Source organism: Molothrus ater, chromosome 5 (genome assembly GCF_012460135.2).
Source record: "Molothrus ater isolate BHLD 08-10-18 breed brown headed cowbird chromosome 5, BPBGC_Mater_1.1, whole genome shotgun sequence".
NCBI lineage: Eukaryota > Metazoa > Chordata > Aves > Passeriformes > Icteridae > Molothrus > Molothrus ater.
In genome coordinates this window covers 62,636,934-62,657,577 of record NC_050482.2, presented here as the reverse complement: position 1 = coordinate 62,657,577, position 20,644 = coordinate 62,636,934, and the positions used below count along the sequence as shown (strand labels likewise).

Genomic DNA, 20,644 nt, shown 5'->3' with positions numbered 1-20,644 from the left:
AAGTGAGTGGGGCCAGTATAAACCAAGCAGTGACAGACAGTTTATAAATCAGCTTTAAATTCTTTTACCCTGGTTTCTGCTGTAAACACGTGGAAGAGTCTGGTATCAGGTGAAGCTATGTCCAGGATGATTAACAAAGGGAAATGAGGTGATCATTGCCTGAAGTATCTCACACAGAGAGGAAATTCTGCAGTTTAATGCCAGGTAAGACTAGCAAGTTCCAATTTACAATCCATGTAGCATAATAATTTCTGCCACCCAACTCTGTTTTTCTAGGAATACTATTTTTAAAGTAAAAAACTGTAAAGCTTTTTTTCTATCAGCAGCTTCATTAAAAATACCATTTCATACTGACAGCTTTCTGTCATCATTACAAAGACCAGAAGACATATTTAATAGAAGCTTTCCTTTACCAAGCAGCCTCTGCTTTGTATCAGCTGTCAGAGAATGACTAAAACCCTTTTGTAACACAGACGTGCCCAATTTTAAACAAACTCACAGCTCAGCAATGCAAGACAACACACTTGCTGTTTCTGAGGAAAGGAATTTTAAACCAGCTTCCTTGTTCCTCCATAGCCCCAACTGTTGCTGACTGAAGCATGTTACCAGAATGCTAAATAGTTACCATTACTTAAGGATATAAAGCTATGTTTTGCTATTGCAATTATAAACACAGTGCTGGGGGTGGGTGGGGTTTTTGTTGTTACTGTTTTGCTTTTGTTCTGGAGGGGTTTTTGGAAGCTTTATTTTTGTGGTTTGGTTTTTTGGGTTTTTTTGGGGGGGTTGTTTTGAGTTTTTTTTTTAATTAATTCTAAAGCCAGCCCTGCTCACGATCTGTTTGGGACCATGCTATATAGGTGCACGAACACACTGTGATTACAGTGATATTAGCAGTTTCTGTTTTGGACAGCTGCTGGCAATCTAGTACCATATCTTCCTGGAAATGTGTGCTTCCAGAGGCTCATTGATCCCTGCCACAGCTCACTCTGTGGGCGTGTTGCTGAGCTCACACAGCCACTGAGTGTCCTGGTGCAATGTCTGCAGTGTCTGGTGACTGCACCACCAACCATTAATGAGAAGGAACAAATGGCTCGGGGCACTTCCTGGATTCCTGGAAAGTTGGCAGGCTTTTTCCTGTCTTCTCTAGCTGTCTGTCTCAGCCTGCATGTAGAACAAGGGTTGATGCACTTCCAGAAAGCTGACTTCAAATGCAAAAATAATTTCTCTGTTCCACAGTGCTACAAACTGACAGGTGAAAACACATAACACTTCCTAACCAGAAGCCTGCAGAATGGTTGAAAGCCACTTAGCACAGACTCAAGTGTGTTTGCTTGAACCCCTACTGTCCATGTTCAACATGGATGCAGCTGAGAAAGACTCTTGGTTCATTTTCCAAGTCTGTAAAATATGATGCACATCAGCAGCCACTTCAGGACTGTTTTTTCTCCCTGTGGCATCAATATTTGGAATTCTGTTGGTGGAGAGGCACCTCAATGCATCCCAGTCATACCAGTTTGATGCCTTTGGCAGCAAGAGATGCACAGAGCCTGGAGAGGGTTCATAGTTCAGCAGGAGAGCACCTGAAGAGCAGCACAAAGGAATTACAGCCACTCCAGCCCAACCTGAATGCATCTCTGCAAGTATATGCAGCATGCAGAATAAAAAATGAGGTTAGAGATGTGCACTCCTGCAGGTCTGTGATCTCCCTGGCCTCACACAGACATGGTGGGCTGGCTCCTGTGACTGGAGTGCTGGAAAGGAAATTAAAAAAGCCTCCTCAAGGCTTTTGAGGATGACAGAGGAGATGAGAAGGGGGTGTCACCCCCTGTCAATGACCACGGAGCTCCACCTGGGGATGGATGAGGAACTGACTGAGACCTTACAGGTCAGGATAAAGGGAAGGACAAGGCACCAAATAAAGCTTGTTAAAATTCAAATATCACTTCCTCCAAGATCAGGAGTCATGCATTCCAACAAAGAGGAAGTGAGGCAAAAATACCAGGACACCCTAATGGATGAGGTAAGGAGCAAACAAAAAAAAAGAAGTCTACAGAAGGTGGAAGCAAGGCCAGATAGCCTGGGAGGAGTACAGAGAAATTGTCTAAGCAGTCAGAGATCAGGTTAGGAAAGCTAAAGCAAGTCCTGATAGAAATAAATCTGGTCTGGGATGTCAAGGCTAACAAAAAAAGCTTCTACTGGTATGTGGGTGATAAAAGGAAGACTTGGGGAATTGTGGGCCCTCTCTAGAAGGAAACAGGAGCTCTGGTTACCCAGAACATGAAGAAGGCTGAGGTACTCCATGACTTCTGCCTCAGCCTTCACTGCTAAGTGTTCGTCCACACCACCAAGCTGCAGAGGCAGAGACCAGGAAGAAGAATTTATACAAAATCATGGGTAAGAAAGGGAAAAGCTTGATTTAGGCTTGGCTAATTTTGTCAAAAATGAAGCACACAACAACTTTCTGATTCATGTAAGGAATACAAACAAGCCTTTGACAGATGACTTCAGATGGAATAAACTTCCTGCTCATTCTGGTAGGTGGGAAGTTTTTAGGCAAGGCCCACCCAGCTTTTTGTCAACTGTGTATGTAAGCTGCACAGAAAATCAGCCTCCAGCACACTATTTCTAGGAGGGGAAAAATTATGCATAATGTGTAGAAACTAAGGTAAATACAACATGTTGCTTTTCAAATAAACAACAATCACTCCATCAGCAATTCATATAATCAGTATGTCTGTAACAGGGCACTTCTGCTTAGCATGCTAGGAATGCTCCATGGAAAAAGGAACAATTCCAAGACTTCCCCAGTCACTGCTTCACCACTGCTGCCTATACAGACCTGTTTAAAAAGAAATTACATGAAAGAGGAAGAGACAGTCTTTGAGGAACAAGAGCCAGTAATTTGATCAGTGTTCAGGCAGCATGTGGGAAGAAGGCAGCAAAAGATGCTTGCTGGAGAGAAACCCAGGGACCTAGCCAGGCATCAGTGAGCAGATGGCTCCATCCTTGCAGTGAAGCTGAGCAGTCAGTCTCTTCCTCCTGCTCTGTGCACATCACCAAGAGATGCTGTACCTAAGGAACACTCAAGCAGACTCTGTCAGGCAGGCAGAAAGTCAAGACTTGCAAAGAACCAAAGGTACTTCCTTATTTTTATAGTGCTGCAAGATTTTTTGTTCTATACAAAAATTTTAAAGAAAAGATACAAGAATAATGAATTTTTAAAAAGGGTCTTGGGACTGCACAAACCTCTTCTTACAGTTTTGTTGTGGTTTAACCCCAGCCAGCAGCTCAGCCCCTCAGAGCTGCTCATTCACACCCCCATAGTGGGGTGAGGGGGAAAATTTTAAGAATGAGAAAACTCATGGATTGAGATAAAGACAGTTTAATAGGTAAAGCAAAAGGCACACACCAAACAAGGAATTCATTCACCATTTCCTATGTGCAGGGAGGTGTTCCACCACCCCAGGAAGCAGAGCTCCAGCAGGCATAACAGTGACTTGGGAAGGCAAATACCATCACTTGGAATGTTGTCCCCCTTCCTTCTTCTTCCCCTAGTTTTATGTGCTGAGCATGGTGCCATAAGGTGTGGAATGTCCCTGTGTTCAGTGGGGGTCAGCTGGCCCAGCTGTGCCCCCTTCCAGCTTCTTGTGCAACACCAGCTGTGTGGCTGGTGAAGGCTTTGCAGAAGTGTAGGACACAGGGAATGTGAGGAGTGGAAACTACAATTGTTTTGGCTGGGAAGATGCGTGTGCACAGTCACACAGCTTGAACGGATCCATGGGGCTGCTGCAGCTGGCAATCTGACAGGTTCCATCCTGAGGGGTGAGGCACTCGGGACATGACCTGCTCCAGTGTCACAGGAGTCAAGAGAGCTGCTGGGTCTGATGATCCTGGATCCCACTCCTTTGCCACCAGCTCTAGTGCACACATGCTCTCAATCTCCTTGATTCAAGGAGCTAGACAGGGGTGGTGCCAACTGCAGTGTTTGGAAAGGAAAGGCATCCCCGTGAAGCAGATTTGGTACCAGCAGCTTCTGATTACCTTTAAATTTCCTCCAGTCCTCCTGCTTGCTTTAAATTCATATTGTCTTTGTCTCCACCTTTCCAACAGCAGTTCAGCAGCCAGAAAAATGGCTGTCACCTCATTTCTTTGGTCTTAGCTGCTGGAGCTTCACTGGTTCATTCTTCTGTCATGTCGATGGAATGTGCCAAGTTCAAATTGTTAATCTAAGTATATTTAAAATCACTTCAAAGCTTGGAGGAGGTGCAACTTCTCTGGCTTTACAGACACAGGTAGAGATTAAGCATTGTACAGGTGCCTCAGCTTTGATTGTTAGTGCAGTTCATGAAAAAATCCAATGCACTGCATCCCAGGTCTTCTGCTGTAACTGTGGTGCCTTTGGGGCTTTCTCTAGGGACTCACAAGTTCATGAGAAGGATGTGCCATACAATGAATTGAAATTGAAATCTACTCTAAATTGTGGAAACAGCATGAAAAAAGCATTCCCACAGGTAAGTGAAAAGAAGTATGATGAAGAAAAGCAAATGAAAGTGGGACGCTTCTTTATAGATAATATTCACAGCAATTTGAAAACATCCAAAAAAGACTGTGGAGCCCATTTTAAAACGTGACTGGAGGCTGTCCCACAGGAGAGCAGTGAGGAAGCACCTACTGACCATCAGTGGGACTTAGGCTCCTAGCTGTCCTTGGAGTTTTGTAAACTAATTATACCCAGTGACTCACTAACAAGGGGCCTCATTCCAGAGAGCTTCAGGATGTACATTCCCTTTTAGCGAGATTCCAGCACAATGTAGACTCCATTTTTTGGTCCAAGTGTGGCTTTTGATTTGAGCTGCAAAGGAATCTGAAAGAGAAAAGAGCATTTTATGTGCAGTTCTATGTGTTTGTTTATGTGTGTATGACACCCCCACATACAGACAGACATTTTTGCTGGAGGACCAGTTCATACCAGGATCACTGTGGAAGCTGTAAAGTATTTGTTTTACAGTCAGCTGTGCTGGTATAATATTAAATAGAATTTACAGCCAGAGGCTGAGGCAGTGGTTACCCAGGAATGCTGTAGATCTGAACAGAAAGAAATTAACTCTATAAACTCTAGAGCTGGGTGCAATGTCCATAGCAATAAACATATACTAGAGTGCTGAGGTCCTGTGAAATATGTGCACACATTCTCACCCTCTATGAATTATGACATTCTGCCTGTGGTCTTGCCATACTGCTCTCCACTAAGGCAGGGCTGTGTAACATAATTTCCCTTTTGTTGGAAAAATTATATATCTGAAATCACATTTTGCTTAAAACATGCAGTCCATGCCTGGTCTCTCCTTATTATGGAAGTGTCTCTAGCAGTTTTCTCAAATGAAGAGAAGTCACAAAGGCAAACCTGTTGTCCTGCCTAAGACACACTGTCAACTCCCTCAGGTTAACAAGTGTGATCTTTAAGCATCTGCATGTACAAACCTCAGTCTCTGGGCAGGTCTTGAATTTAAACTTCTGCAAAATCCTCAGCAGAGTCATTTTTGTCTCCAACAAACCCATTTTCATGCCAAGGCAGCCACGGGGTCCTGCCCCAAAGGGCAGGTATGCAAAGGGATGTCTTTCCTTCTTGGCCTCCTCTGTAAACCTAGAAGGTGCAGAGATGGAAACCAGTTCAAGAAATGCTTTTTGCTTAATTCCATGTATTTTAATTTAAATCTCAAAAGCTGGTTATTTCAATTGGTCTTAATGGACAGGTGATGGGGACTATTGATAGATTATGTCCTGATATCCTAAGTAAAAAGATAATTGACTTATGGCCATCAGCCTTTGTCAGCTGGTGGCTTCAGGAGAGGACATGGAGACATGAGTTTTATTTCCAATCTATCTTTAATGAAAATCTTTCATCTCTTTGGATTCAGTTTCCAAGAACTTTAGATTGCTAAGGTCCAGAGAATTCATGCAGGGTAGAAAGAGATGAGAGGTAATACAGGCTAATTGGAGCTTTGGAAAAAAGAATATTGTGTATTTCTGCTAATTCCATCTCCATGCTTTGAAAACCGAAATAAAAATAAGATTGAGCCACTACTCCAAAAACTACTGTAGAGGCCCCTAATTTGAGATTGAAGGACCATTAATTCATGTACTAAGCATAATCAGATAATTCTTGCCTTGCTCACCCCCATATATCATCCTGGTAAATTTAAAATCTCCCTTGTTTTATTCCTACCACCAATTTCAAAATGAAATATTGGGGGGGGGGGAAGGGGAAGGGGCTGCAACTGAATTATTTTATTTCATTTTAATTTTTGTTGCACTCTTATTTTATAATTCTTGCTAACATTATCAGCTCTACAATCTGAGCAGAGTGTTAGTAATTATGGATCATTCCTTGGGGAAGGTTCAAAAGGGAATTAATATCAGATTCATACCAAACAGCACTGTGTGAATCAAGGGGACTGCAGCCCCTACTAACCATTTTACCCTTTCATACTGCTGTTAAAGTGGTGAATAAACAATTAAGAAAGCATTTTTAGATAAGCATTGCTAAAAATACCCACCCCAGACTTCCAATTGCTGCTAAGATCCCTCTCCAACAAAATCTCTGGGCTTCTCTAACCCTGGCATTGCTCTTCTTTGTGGCCAAAAGATTCTAATGGAGCATATGCCTAGATTTGTTCCAGAAGGAGCATTAGGAAAACCCATCTACACCACACATGTGTTGTCTTACTGGCAAAGATGGTTCTGGGCTGCCAGCCTCACACCCAATTGTTTATGAAGCAGGCACTTCTTTTCTTAGTAAACTTCTGAATGTAGTGGTAGCTTAAAATGCATCTGCTCACTAAACAGTTTAAAAATATAGCTGCCCACAAAACTAAATTGTGCTTCCACACAGCACCACATCAGCTGAAACTCTCCCTGTGAGCTCAGCCCAGCACCTGTAACACAGGGCAGGTACAAAACCACAGCTTGACAGGGTTCCCCCTTCCCACTGAAGATATAAATGCTCCATGTGAAACCATCTTGCAAAACAAGAACCAAGGATCCTAACTTGCAGACAGGGAGGAAATTCCCAGTGGGAGATGGGGTAGGTTCCCCACTCACAGAGTACCCACACTGTTATGTTTCAAGTGAAAAGAGGGCTCTGAACCAGCAAGGAGCTGGATGAGTTTCCCAGGTACAGCCAAGCCAGTGAATATACTGTCCCACTTCAGAATTTTGGTACCCAGAAACAACATTATTCACAGGATATGATTTGGAAACAGGTCTGAAAACCTCTGCCCCAGTTCAACCCTGACCAAACCTTGCACCTTCTGTGGAATACACCACTATCATCACCTGTCTGATGTAGTGGAAAGAACATGTTTTCATGGCCTAAATAAAACTGTGCTCCTCTTGGTGGAAATGCTGCTTTGGATGAATAGTGGGTGACTGTGGCTGTAAAAGAGCAGCAGAATCTGGTGCCTGCACTGGACAGATTGGAGTTCTGTGCCCACAGGGCCAAGTAAAGACCTCAGCCTAAGGGTGAAAAGCATTGCTCCACATACCTCTCAGGAATGAACTTCTCAGGGTCTGGCCAGAACTCAGGGTTGTGGTGAAGGTGTCCAACTGCAATTTCAACGACAGCTCCAGCTGGAATAGGCTGCCCCAGCACTACGCAGTCTTTAGCTGCTTCCCTAGTGAATCTGCAACAACATCATGCATCCCAGATGATTAATAAAGGGTAAAAATACAGCAGGAGAGATCTGTAAAAGTATCTGTCTTCATCTGACCAAACAATTTCTGGGGTAACACTTTCTCCTAGATAAATAATATCTCATAGATGAACTGTTGCTGATGCCAGTGTCTTCTCAGGTTACAATCATCTCCACTTAGAAGTCCAGCCCAGGTGGTTGACTTTTGCCCTTTTCACAGGAAAGCATTTCTGGTTGTTTACTGTTTTCTAAAGCATGAGCTGCTAAACTGCAATTTAATTGTTGATGTTGGGTTTAGACTCATTTTTTTAATGAAAATTGCTGATGAAATGTGTCAGTCATCTCTAATAACTGGTAAAAAGAGTGTGCTGGTTTGCCTCCAGGAAAAAAAGGAAAGTAAATATAGCTTTGAGGTTTTTTGTTTGAGAAGCTCCCCCCTGTTGGTGCAGCACCTGAAACTTAGCAAGGGATGGTTATAATATTAGGGCTGAGTATTCTGCTGCTGCTGGAAATACAACTATTCACAAGCCTTGGAAAACACATATATTTCACATATATTCATCAAAGACAGGCATGATGTTAACAGCAAAACTCTGCTGCTTTCTCCCACCCTGTGGTGACAGCTGACAGAGGTGTCCTTAGGAACCTCATCGTGACAAGCCACCTGCCAAAGCCCAGCTTCTGTCTTACAAAAGATTGTGTGTGGGTGTGCATGTGTGGTTCTGATCCAGATCGTTTGGTGCTTGGGTGGTCAGTACAGATCCCAAACCAGCCCAGACCCAGGCGGGTGCCCTGCTGTCTCAGTCTGGGAACTATTCCCTCACTCCATCTGCAAGCACAGGGGAGAGGCAATGTGCAGGAACTTCCTTTGCTGCTTCCCACACTCTGCTAAAAAGTTGAACAAAGATTTCAGCTTCAGGGCTGTCAGTCTGGTATCATTACAGAAACACATTCTTTCCTTGCTGTCACCCATCTCCCTTTCTCATAGACAAATAAATAACAGAGGCTCCAAACTTGGAACAAAACGCTGGCATTAAAAAAACAAACAAACAAAAAAAACCCCCAAAACAAAAAAAAAACTTTGACAAGCTATCCTTCTCATTCTTACATGAATTTGGTGATAATGGAAACATGAGTTTCTGGGGGAGAAAGTTCTCTGGATAGTAAGTTCATTTAAAAAAATGAAACTAACTTTTTCCATAACAAACTTGGCTGCTACTGATTTTTCACTGGACTCAGCATAATCCTTGTCATAGGCAATTAACATCTTTCAGCAGCCCTGGGCTGTCCTATCCATTCCACATCCATCAGAGTAAAAGCCAGATCAATAAACAGTCCTGACAACACCACACAAAACTTCAGAAGAACTTTGTTCTCTTCTTTTTCTGTCTCCCATCTGACAAACATGGATTGTTTCCCAGTGATAGAGCCCAAACTCAAAGACCCCTGTCACTTTAACCTGCAAAACAGCTTCCACTTGTACGCCAAGTATAGCACAGTAAAACCCCATCATCTCATCCAGGAGCAGATATCTCATATTAACTCTCTGAACAATTCTGCAGATGCCAATGAAAAAAAAACATTGACTTCCAATCCTTGTGAACATATAGAAGAGAATATGATTTTAAGCTTTTTTTTTTTTTTTAAGGTGCTTTCAGTCATGGGTTAAATTTTTCAAAAGCTCTCACAGGAAGCTCAGCTTTGGCTTCTTTCCAGTCATCTGAATTTTTCCCTGAGCTTCATGAGAAGCATTGCAACTGGCTGATCTCTTTGAAAAAACTGTATTTCTTAATATTTGTATTTATACTTGTGATAACTTGGAGCTTTGACAATCAAACAGTTTTCTAATTTTTCCCCTTGTTTTCAGTTCATCAATATAGTAGAATAAGTCATGTGTGACTTGGGACAAAACTTTCAAAAGTTAATGGATGTTACCATTAGTTTAAGGGTCTATACTCTCTTATACTCTATTAGTATAAGGCAATGCTAAGTGTAAGTGGGCCAAGTTAAACACACATGTAAAATACAGCTCTCAGACTGTGCAAGCCTTCCACAGATCAGGGCTGTAATAACCAACAGGGCCCTGATGGGGATGGGTTTTGATGCATACCCCCAAAGCCTGAGGCACATGGAAGCAGCCTCTGGTTTTCTCTGGCCAGACCTGCTCCAAAATGGCTCCATCCTCTAAACTTGGGGGATGTGAGGAATGGTGAGGAAGCAACCTTGGCCAATTCACTGTAAAAACGTGCTTTAGAAATACCAGAATTATCCAGCTTTCCTTCAACAGGCCGCGTGATATCTTTCAAATGCACAAAGCAGTACTGATGTTGGCACAGAGACTGAGAGACCACTGGTCTTCCAAGAGCAGATTTCCATTTTATAGAGCCAGGGAGCAATCCTGTGTAATCAGAAAGGGAAAAAAAAAAAAGATACCTGAATGCAGGTGGGTACATGCGCAACGTCTCTGCAATCACCATGTCCAGATAAGGGAGTTCTTGTACATTTTGGTAATCAGGGACCATCTGAAAGGGCAGGACAAAAGGAACAATTACGTTTTCTCACATGTAAGTGCCAAACTCATCCCAGATTAGCTTGTAAATCATCTATTTTTTCCTGGGCATCTTTCCTGTAGAAGAACTCGATGTCTCATCTAAAACAGTAAATGATAAAATTATACAAAAATGTGGGCAGTAATTAAATGTGTGTGTAACATTCCTTTCATCATCAAAATGCTTTGGTACACAGCCCAGCTGAAGGTATAATAATAAATCAACTTGCTAGGAAGTATTAAAAGCAGGTCATTACAAAGAGCATCAATAGCTGTAACAGAGCTATTGTTTCACACATGTACCAAAATCTGCACAGGACCCTTGTTCCTTCCCAAGGGCAGGAGGCTCACACTTTGTTCACAAGAACAGCAAGTCCTCCGGTTACTCTTGTTAATGATGGAACAAGCCCTCTGCAGTCCCCAGCTACAGAAATAAAGGAGAGTGCTGGTGCTGTGATGCCTGTGGAGGGGTGGAGATGGCACTGGAAGAGGCTGGAATCCCCATGAGGAACAGTTCACAGTGGGAAATTGCTCTGCCAGCAAGTGAGGTGCCGAGGCAGAGCTCAAATCCCACCTGGCAGACTGCAGTAGTGCCTGAGCAGAGAAGCCTGTTTCCTCCAGCCCCTGCTTAATGCTGCCTAATTTTTCACAATGGTCAATGCCTGAGCCCACACCTTCACAATCCTACAAAGCCATTCAGCCCTTGACAAGGAGTGGTGGGCGCTAAAACCCAGATAGAGCTGTAGCTCAGAGGACTTTGCCCTCTGACTGGCAACAAACAGACAGTGAGAGACACCAAACAGCAGCACTGACACAACTCAGGACACAGACAACCAGGGAATTTCTTACAGTTAGCTTCCTTGGAAAAAGGGCATCTTCCCTGTTTTATTCAGTGCTCTCAGCAGAGGGCAGCCAAAGTATATCAAATAACCTCATCAGGAAAGTAGAGTTTTGTTTTAAATTAGAGCATCTCCTAAGGACCTACACAGAGTAAATTGGAGAAAAGCACAGACGTCAGACTAGACTAAACCTTTTATGAAGATTTGGGGCCCCTGCCGTTCACAAAGGGGACTGGATTCCATCCTTCCTTTATTTACTACAGCACTTTTCATGTATAATGCATATTTTATTGAATTTTCATGCAAAAACATATGGTACATACTGAAAATACTAAGCAGGGAACAACTCCAGATGGTAGGCAGAAAAGGCATACAATAGAACAAGGCTACCTTGCTGGATTAGGGTATCCCACTTATTCAGCACTAAGCCACCATGCACCATTTCACATTAACTGATCTTTTCTAGGAAGGAAATAGATACATTCTATTATCCCCATTTTCTGGCTCAGGAAAGAGAAGCAGAAGCAGAGAAAGTAATTTGTACAGGCTAAGGAGAACCAGTGTGTGTGCTTCTCTCCCAGGGGAAAAAATGCAACTCAGCTTGTCAATAGATGAAGCATTTTGTCAGTATATGACAAATATTATCAATACAGGAAATATGGACTGCACTGACAGCCTTTCAGTGGGGCTTTTATCTTGTGGTGGTGCCTGCTAACTCAAACCTTTAGCTTAGGTCAGTGGTTATCAGACAAAGGACTAGAAGCCCAAGAGCCACGTGAGAGCCATGGCTGACATCTGTGTGAGGAGCAGCGCTCCAATAATTCCAATGGCTAGAACAAAAGCTGGGAGAATGATTTTCATCACCCTTGTTTTGCAGAAAGGGACCTGAGGGCTACCTAATTTTGTGGGGGAAATCAGAAGCAGAGGCTGGAAATGCAGTCTCAAATTTTAGGTCTTCATGGCACAATTCCCTTTCTTCATGCCCACAGAGGTGCTCCACTCCTCAATGCAAATGCATGAGGTAGTGTGCATTCTTTTATTTTTTTCTGCCAGTTTTACAATTATCATTCAGAACTTTCCCCCCACCTTTTTATACTGCTCTCCTGCATCTCTTTGAATCCTGAGTCAGCATCTGAGTCCTGTTCCTGCAATCCCTCCTGATTTCATGGACAGGCTGGCTGAGAGAAGAGTCCAGGCTCAGAGAAAATTGAGTGGTGGAGCCAAGAGCACACTGAGATGTGTTTGATTCTCTGAACCATGCTCTTTCCATTGGGCCTTCCTGTCTCTCTCATAATCCTCCTACTTACTTCTGGAGTCAATAATTAAGATAATTATATGGTAACCTGATATAATAAGTAGCCACTAAATCAAACCATACATCAACGAATAATATAACACTAAATTATTGGAGCTTTGATTTGCTCTTTCAAATAGCTTCTATACCTTCAGGGGATTAGCAGTTCAGAAAACAAAACAGAAGATGTAAAAGGTGTAAAACCAGCTGATCTTCCTTAGAAGAAAATTCCTTTTGCTTACATAAAGAAGGAGGGGTCAGTCAAATGGCAGCAGAGTGAACTCTGCTATCATGAGAATGACAGACACATCAGTCATTTCCTACATCTGATGCAATTTAATTATTGGCACTTCCATGCTTTTAGCATCAAAGTAGCTGGACCTAATTTAGTGGTTGTTTGCAAGGTCTGACCTGCAGCTGCTTAAAGTACACACAAGCCAAGCATCTCTATTTAGGAAGGACAGTTTGTTGCTTTTTTTTCCCCTTTCAAAGAAAATATTTTCCATTTGTTTTTCCACTCCCTCTCTTAAAAATATGCCTTTAGCCAAGCACATTTCAAAGGAACATAAATATGCTTTTCTCCCTAAATGTCCCTATTTATATCTATCAACTGCTGGCAGGTTTTCTGGGGTGAAGGTGGTGTTGTGCAAACATGCCACTTTAACCCCCTGAAAAAAAATTTGTCTAAATTGCCTTGTACTCAAGATGAGGCAGCTTTTTTCACTAAGAAAGATTTCTCTCTTTAACAAGAAGAGATGGGGGGTGTGAGGGAGGACTGCATTTAATAAAACATCCTGTACTTTAATTTTGCAGCCACTGCTTTGCACAGCAGTTTTTCTTATGCTTTGCACAGCCTTGTAGTGTCTTTCCCTGTTGATGTGGAAGTGAATTGGCCATGTAACATCTTGTGGCATTTCTCTGCATGCATGTTTCCCCACTTTGATTTCTGGAGGTGAGGTGGTACAACCTTACCAATCCCAGACTATTCAATCACTTCTGGCATCTACTTTGGCCACAGACTCTCCTTTATGATTGACAGAAAATCACAAGCCTCCATTACGTAGAAAAAGATGGGAAATTAATTCTTCCTCCCACAGAGCACCCTGAGGTGAAATACCAGCAGTGATTATAAAATTGCCTATGTGCTACAAAGATGACGCTTGTTTTTAATCCCCATATAAACTCCAAGAGAGATAACTACCTTCAGATCCACCTCTGCTTTTCAGTATTGGTTTAAACATTTTCTAGGCAGGCAAACCTATTTTTTACCACCGCCCTCAGTTAACTTTTAATTCCTCAATGAACAGCAAGGGAATCCAAGTGCTGACAGGAGCGGTCTGGCCAATCTCTGCTGCAGTTTGAGATGTTACTGCTCCCAGTTGCTGGCTCTTCTTTGCTGGCTGTGGTTGGTGTCACCACAGCCAAGTCAGCAGAAGGGAACATATGCCTGCACCTCAGTTGCTTCCATACAAGGTCCAGCATGAGCCCATCTTCAGTGACAGCTCAAGATGAGACACTAACTTTTCCCCAAAGCAGCTGATGATCATCCTCCTCTACTGCCTCTGTTTTGGGAATGGTAATTCAAAGTACACATCAGTGAATGAGAGATTCACACTTATCCTATTGGCCATGCTCTAGTGATGCTCAGCATCCAGAAATTAAAAAAAAAAAAAAAAACCAGAAAATTTTGTGCAGCTGACAGTGTGATGCGCACCTGAAATCAATTTAGAAGCAGAAAAGCCTGCCGAGACCACATTCCTCACAAGGAGCACTGCTGATTCATGGCCTGATACTGAACCAGCTGAGGTTTCTGAGAAATTACAATCCAAATCCAATGTCTCACGGGCAGGTGTGGCTGTGACAAAGTCCAGGTCAGAGAGACGCCATGCAGATCTGCTTAAGCACAGATGCAGATCCATGAGTTACCTGTGTATGCATAGCTACACATGGGCTCTCCCCCAAAATGCAGACTTTGGATAGCAAGAGGATAGGAGTAAGAAATAAAGCCAGCATCACCCCCAGGTACTCTCACCCAACTCCCTTTCAAATTGCCAAAAGGGCTACTCAGACCACAGCCATTCACAAACAGGTCAATAATATTTCTTGATCCAAGGCATACAAAGCTGCTGATAGATCAAAGAATCTGCCTGTGGTTTTGACCTCTCTTTGGTCACCTCCAGGAGCTGCTCATACTCTAATAGAACTAGAGCCTGTGTGCCTCACTTGGCCTCAGAGAGGGGGAAGAAATGCAAGAATGTGAAGTGCAAGAATGTGAAGTACAAGAAAGTCAAATTAGGGTTGCCCCCTAAGACCTTTGGCAACAACCCTGTCAGGAAAGCAAAGGACTGGACTGCATTTAAAATGCAGATCAATGATAGAAAGGGGTGGGATGGTTTAACAGATATCTGTCTTTAAATTGTTTAAAGAAAGCTTGTCTTGTGCTAGACCAATTTCATGACAACATGCTAGAACTCCTGTAAAGCACCAAACTGAAGCTTCCCTACAATCTCAGGCAGCAGGACAGGGACAAAGTTGATAAAGTAAAATTTCTTAGCTTCATCCCCAGAACTTGGACCAAACACTTAAAAAATGCTTAAAGCATTCCTCATGCAATACTTACTGCAAATTCCCCCTCCCTGTTGTCTGCACCTGCCAGGTGAGATGTGTCCCTGAGCCAAGGCACCAGGCAGAACCAGCCCATGCTGCTCAGGAAACAGGACCCTGAAGCTCCATTCTAAGACAGATCATGGCCTTAAGATAGAGCAAAGCCTGCCTAAGATCACCAAGTGTCTGTTGGCCACTTCCAGTGACTGAGGCCTACAGAACCTTCTAGCAAAATATTAAGTTCTTGACTACAGAATTGAGGAAAAGGTTCAGGAATAAAATATAGGACAACAAGCCTGATTTTCAGACTTTCCAGACAAAGAGACTTTCTGAGCTGCCTAGCACTTCTCAAATCCTTAGAGCACACCTTGGTATCACTAGAGCCTCTGCCATCAGCATTGCTTTCTCACATACTCAGAAAACAACATTAAAGTTCTCAGCTCCCCTCTTGCATCTTTCCCCAGAAGCAAGAAAAAGCAATCCAAACCACGTACTCCCAAGATTTCCATTTATTTCTTTGTTCCATGTGGATTACCTGCCACCTCTTTCATCTGCTTGGGCTGTTATTCAAATGGAATTTTGTCAGGCTCTGACTCCCACCCTTGGTGGCTGCTTACCAGGTATGACAAAGTTACTTTGCTCATTGAGGCACATCTCAAGATATGTCAACATTCAGTGCTTCAGACAACTCAAAACAAATTCCTCCCAGCTCTTCCTAAAGACTGTGAGTGCCAGGTAAATTTAGTCTTATAGCTTTTTCGTTCAAACCACCTGCCAGTCACACTCACCTCTAAGACTCCACCTCTCTCTGGTTCACTGCCATGCAAGTCAACTGACCATCCACAGAGCAAAGTGCTGATTTGCAGGCTGAGTTCAGAGCGGGTGGGGAAGGCTGGCACACCAGTTTTGCACTGATAACCACATTACATGCAGACCTTGCAGCCAAATTGTCTCCATAGCTTTGGTGCAAATCCCTTGGGCTGTATTAGCATAAGGGAGAGGAAAATGCAGTTCTAAGGAGGCACCAAACATTGCTGGGGAACGAGCCAGAAGGTATAAGGTTATACCAATGTCAATTCACTTTAATGTTACTTTGCTTTTTGACTCAAAGAGTTCAGCTCCTGACAGAAAACAGACCTACACTACCTCCAGTAGCTTCCACGGTGCTAAAAGAAGGTCTTTGTAGCACCACTGCTCACAAGGAGACTCCTGTGAGATAAAAATACTTCCTGAAACTGAACAGTGTCCCAAAGCCAAACAGATAAACATAAAAGCTGAAACCAAAACAGTCAGAAATTTTCTCCCACCTACATTACTAGTGACACATGGTGATCAGCAAGAACAGAACGTGTGCCATCAGGTAGAAGATCCAGAAAAAGGAAAGTCAGGAAAAAATGAAAAAATCTCTAAGGAAATACTTTATGAGGCAAACTATGAATGAAGAGTGGAGAAAACAATCTGGTTCTATTTAGATTTTGTAAATTTGTTAACTTCATCTAGTCCCAGGTTGCCAAGTGTGCCCTCGAATGAAAATTGATTAAATAAGTGAGACTGGGTGCCTGGAGTGCTCTGCTGTCACAAAGGAAGGTGTGCAGCTCCCCAGTGTGATGATACTGCCAGGCCAGGCAGTGTTCCATACTCCCACTATGCTAATTTTTATTATTTTACTTAGGCTATGTGGGGAAGAGTACCACCCCTCTAGAAGTGGCTCCCTACCTGTATGCAATGCGTGCCTTGCTCCAGCTATTTGTGATGTGGTGTAATCCCTACCCATGCATTGCAGCAGGCTAAGATCATCAGAGTCACAGAGATTGCCTCTTTCTTGCCTCCTTAAAAAACACTCAGCCCCCAGGAAATCTGCCCCGGGTTCTCTCCACAGCCAAACGAGGCTCGAAAGTCTCTCTTTCTACACTTGTCTAACACAATCAAAATTTCTACTTGGGTGGCAGAAATGCTGAATGGTGAAGGATCCCAGTGGGAGGGAAGCAAGGAGGAAATTAAACAGGAGAAAGGACTGCCAGAGGCCCAAAAGGCTGAGAAAGAGAATTATAAAACTGGGGTAGGTCTGTCCGAAGGGCATGTCACCAGTCCAAAGCACATTAACCACTGAAGTTCGTGCAAGACTTAATCCTTCCTGCTACAGAAGTGTCCCTTGATGGTTCCTGCAGATCTACAAGAATAAAGAGGAGGGATTTTTTTCTCCCCTCTCAGTAGACATTCATGGTATCACATATGAGCCAGATGATTTAATTTAATCATTCCTGCTCCAGCTGGTATTTTCTCTATAGAGATGACAGTGCTTTAAATTAGGGCCTTGCATATAAAAGGCCTGTGTGTTTAGTTTAATCAAATGTTTATTTCCTCACGTTATGTTTATATTAAAAGACATCAGCATGAATTTTCATGCTGAAAATAGAGTCTATCTTATGGTCTACACGCTGAGGTTGCCTTTGGTTGTTCTTCATCTCTATGGCAGCCTTATGGACTGAGAGATGACTCAGCCCCAGGCATGCAGTTTGGGGAAATATGCTCTGGAGAGCACAGTCCAACCTATGAGAAGATCAGAGCTTTGCACAAAATAAATTATTTCTGTAATTCACCTTTCTTGAGCCACTGGCTGCTTAAGTCACTGGCTTCAGCAATTGCTGGATGAGAGACCTTTTCTGACTTAGTAAACAGGAAAACATTCGTAGCAGAGAAACGGCAAGATTCTCTCATCACTCAGCATAATTATCATTTGTCCCAACAAGGGCAGGTCAGTTTTAATACCATACAACATTTATGCAGTGCCTGATGCCTTGGAAACATCTAACCTACATTAGGTGCAGTAGGACAATAATAAGACTTTGCTTTTCCATAGTTGTTTTTTCCCCTGAGGCTTGCAAAGCGTTTAGCAAGCATTAATTAGTTGGTCATCTTCCAAACGCGTGTGTGAGGTGCTCCTGGTAAATAATCCCTCCCCTACACACAAGGGGCCAGCAGAGGTGCTGAAAAATGACACCATCGATTTACAACCTTAAGAATTGAGCACCCACCAGCTCAAGTCTTCAGAACTAGCCTGATTTTTGTTTTCCAGACGCAGTGTGACTCCTGTTCATAAATTAACAAATACCGCTCTGAGTGCATAAAGTGACCAAAAAAGAAAGAAATCCATTGCACGGCATTTAAATAGGACTTAAACAAAAAGGAGCCTTGTTTGCTTTCAGCTGCCAAAATCATAATTCAAGGTTCAGCCTGTCCTTGAGAAACTGATGGTAGTAAAAGCACAGAATGTAAAGAAGTGCTTCTGGTGCCAAAGCTCCAATTCCTTGCCATAGACTTCTGCACCTCCTAATATCCTAATACAGGTAAAATTTACTGGTAAAAGCCGTGTCCAGTCCTAGCACTCCAAATTTTTCCTTTCTAAAAGGCACATAGGCAAAGTTCCTGTTCAAACTTCTCTCAGTTTAACTGAAAATATGAAAAATGCACAAAGAAAGGGGAAAAAAGTATTTTCTAACCAAAGCTATTCAGTGCCCTTTCCTCTTTTGCCCCCTCTGGAAACCTCTGACTGCCTTGGGTACAACAAAGCAATTTACAACTGGTATGTGAAAAAATCTGATAGCACTTGAAATGGCTTTCATGTTTTCTTCCTCCAGTGCATAAAGAAGATCTCTGAAAAAAACAACAGGACTTGTCAGCCCAAAATGCACTACCCCAAGCTCAGTGGGGATCTGGCTGTGAGCAGGGGGATCTGCTACCATGACACTAACATATGACAAACTTCTCTAGAAGTTCAGATAAAGCTGTCTGCAAAGAATCCTGGCAGATGCTTCAAGGATCTCTCTCCTTTTATTCCCTGACTGTCCATCTGGGAACACAAAAATTTCCTTAAGCCTGTTCATGCTTAGATTAAGTGAAGCCATCATGGTCCCATGTTCTGGTGCTGTTTTGTGTCTTTGCTCTCCTCTATCCTTTGTAGATCAGCATGGCATCTGTCCTTTTGTTTATGATTTACTTCTTACAATGACTTGGTCCTGATCACACTGATAAGCACAGTAGGTTATTTGAGGGCCAAGTGGACCTCTGTAATGACACTTAAACTGTACCCAAGTCATGGGAATGTTTCCAATCATAAAAAGGCCAGTGGAAAAACTCCACTGGATCCTCCCCAAGGACAGCCTTCCTGTCCTTAAGCCCAGGAAATAAAACACAAAAGTTAATTTTTTATCTGGAATTCTTTTGCAGTTATCAGTGTCCAAGTGATCCACAAAAACTGAAGAGAAGACAAGAAAAGAAACTGAAGCCTGGGCCTTTCTGACATTTGAAGATGCATATTTGAGAAGAGATCATAAAGAACAGTATTCAGCTCAGGAGGCCACCTGTTCCATGGCCTCCTTTAGCACAGAGGCAAACCCCTGAGTTAGGGGAGCTGTCCCCAGGTGCAGGAGCTGGGGACAGAGCCTGGAAAGTGCAGCTGTTTTTGGGGGGCACCATGTGCTTCCAGGGGCAGTACAGCCCTTCCTCGTGTGCTGACTCACTGCCCCTCGTGAGCGCATGGAAACGAGGGGGAACAAAAGCACAACTCAAAGAGCTGCAGGATGAAGTCACAGGGTCAGCAGTGAGAAAATACAGAATGCATTGGTAGTCTGAACAAGGTCATTTCCAGCATGTTTTAGGATGATATAAGGCTTTACAGGGAAGGCAAATGGAATGTATTGCTCATGATTTCTTCTGCTTTATGAGTAAGCTGCTTTGGCCTTTATTTATTTATTACCTCACAGCTCCACAATGGTCCTGGTGTGAAGACCAATTTGCCGTTCTTTCTCTCTTGCTTCTCAAAGATACTTTTGCTTCTTAAACCTGATCCTGTCTCAGTGCCTGGCCACATCACTCATTTACCCCTGTATTTCCAAGAATACCCCTATTTTTAAAATTTGCAACACCTCACTTCTGTGCTGTCATTTCACTTACGGCCATGTTACTTTAAGGCCCACTATTTTATCCTTTATTCTTATTTTTCAAAGCTCAAAAGCATCAAGTCTCAAAAGTTCTGGGGTACAGGGGAACCTGGCCAACACAGTGTCACCCAGCTGGGTTTGAGCCAGCCCTGACAGGGAGACCACTCGATCTGGACACCACTGAGCTGCAAAGGTGGCACCCACAAATTGACACATTTGATAGAAACATTCGACACAAAAGAGTACTTTTAAGCCAGAAAAAGTGCATAAAACATATTGTTCTGCAGGGGGTTCACTAGCAATTTTACCCATACAAAATACCTATAAAGGATGGTATACTCTGCCTTTTTATCATGAATTGAGGCACAAAGAACTGTAGATATCTATAGATGGGCTAACTTGTGGGGAGGGATTTTCTGAGTACCGAGACAAAACACAGCTGTAAGGCTTTTTCTGTAAAGGGCCTGTCACACACATGAGAGCAGCTAGCATATTACCAATCCTGATTGCTCAAACATTATGAGAAAGGCCCCAACATACTTTGAAATTGGCTGGAAAACACATGAGATTTATGACAAATAACAGTATTTTGAACTTCATATGCCTTCTGGCTTCTGAACTGGGATTCATGTTTTCAGTCTTACCTCTTCAACTAGAAACCTTTTCTCTTTTTTTTTTTTTTTTTTTTTGGTACTGGTTGTCTCTTGTTTTAATAATGAAATATGAGA

General features: G+C 42.8%; 1 protein-coding gene across 1 annotated transcript in view; it reads right to left on the bottom strand.

The window, feature by feature from the left end:
• Positions 1-3,366: 3,366 nt before the first annotated feature.
• The window catches only part of TBXAS1 (thromboxane A synthase 1), a 237,014-nt gene continuing 219,736 nt past the window's right edge, over positions 3,367-20,644 (bottom strand). Inside the window, exons 10-13 of the mRNA XM_036401669.1 lie at positions 10,125-10,213; positions 7,545-7,682; positions 5,482-5,644; positions 3,367-4,864 (exon numbers count right to left, since the gene is read on the bottom strand). Coding sequence (XP_036257562.1) covers positions 4,790-4,864; positions 5,482-5,644; positions 7,545-7,682; positions 10,125-10,213 — 465 coding nt within the window. The 3' untranslated portion in view covers positions 3,367-4,789. The remainder of the gene's footprint in view (positions 4,865-5,481; positions 5,645-7,544; positions 7,683-10,124; positions 10,214-20,644) is intronic.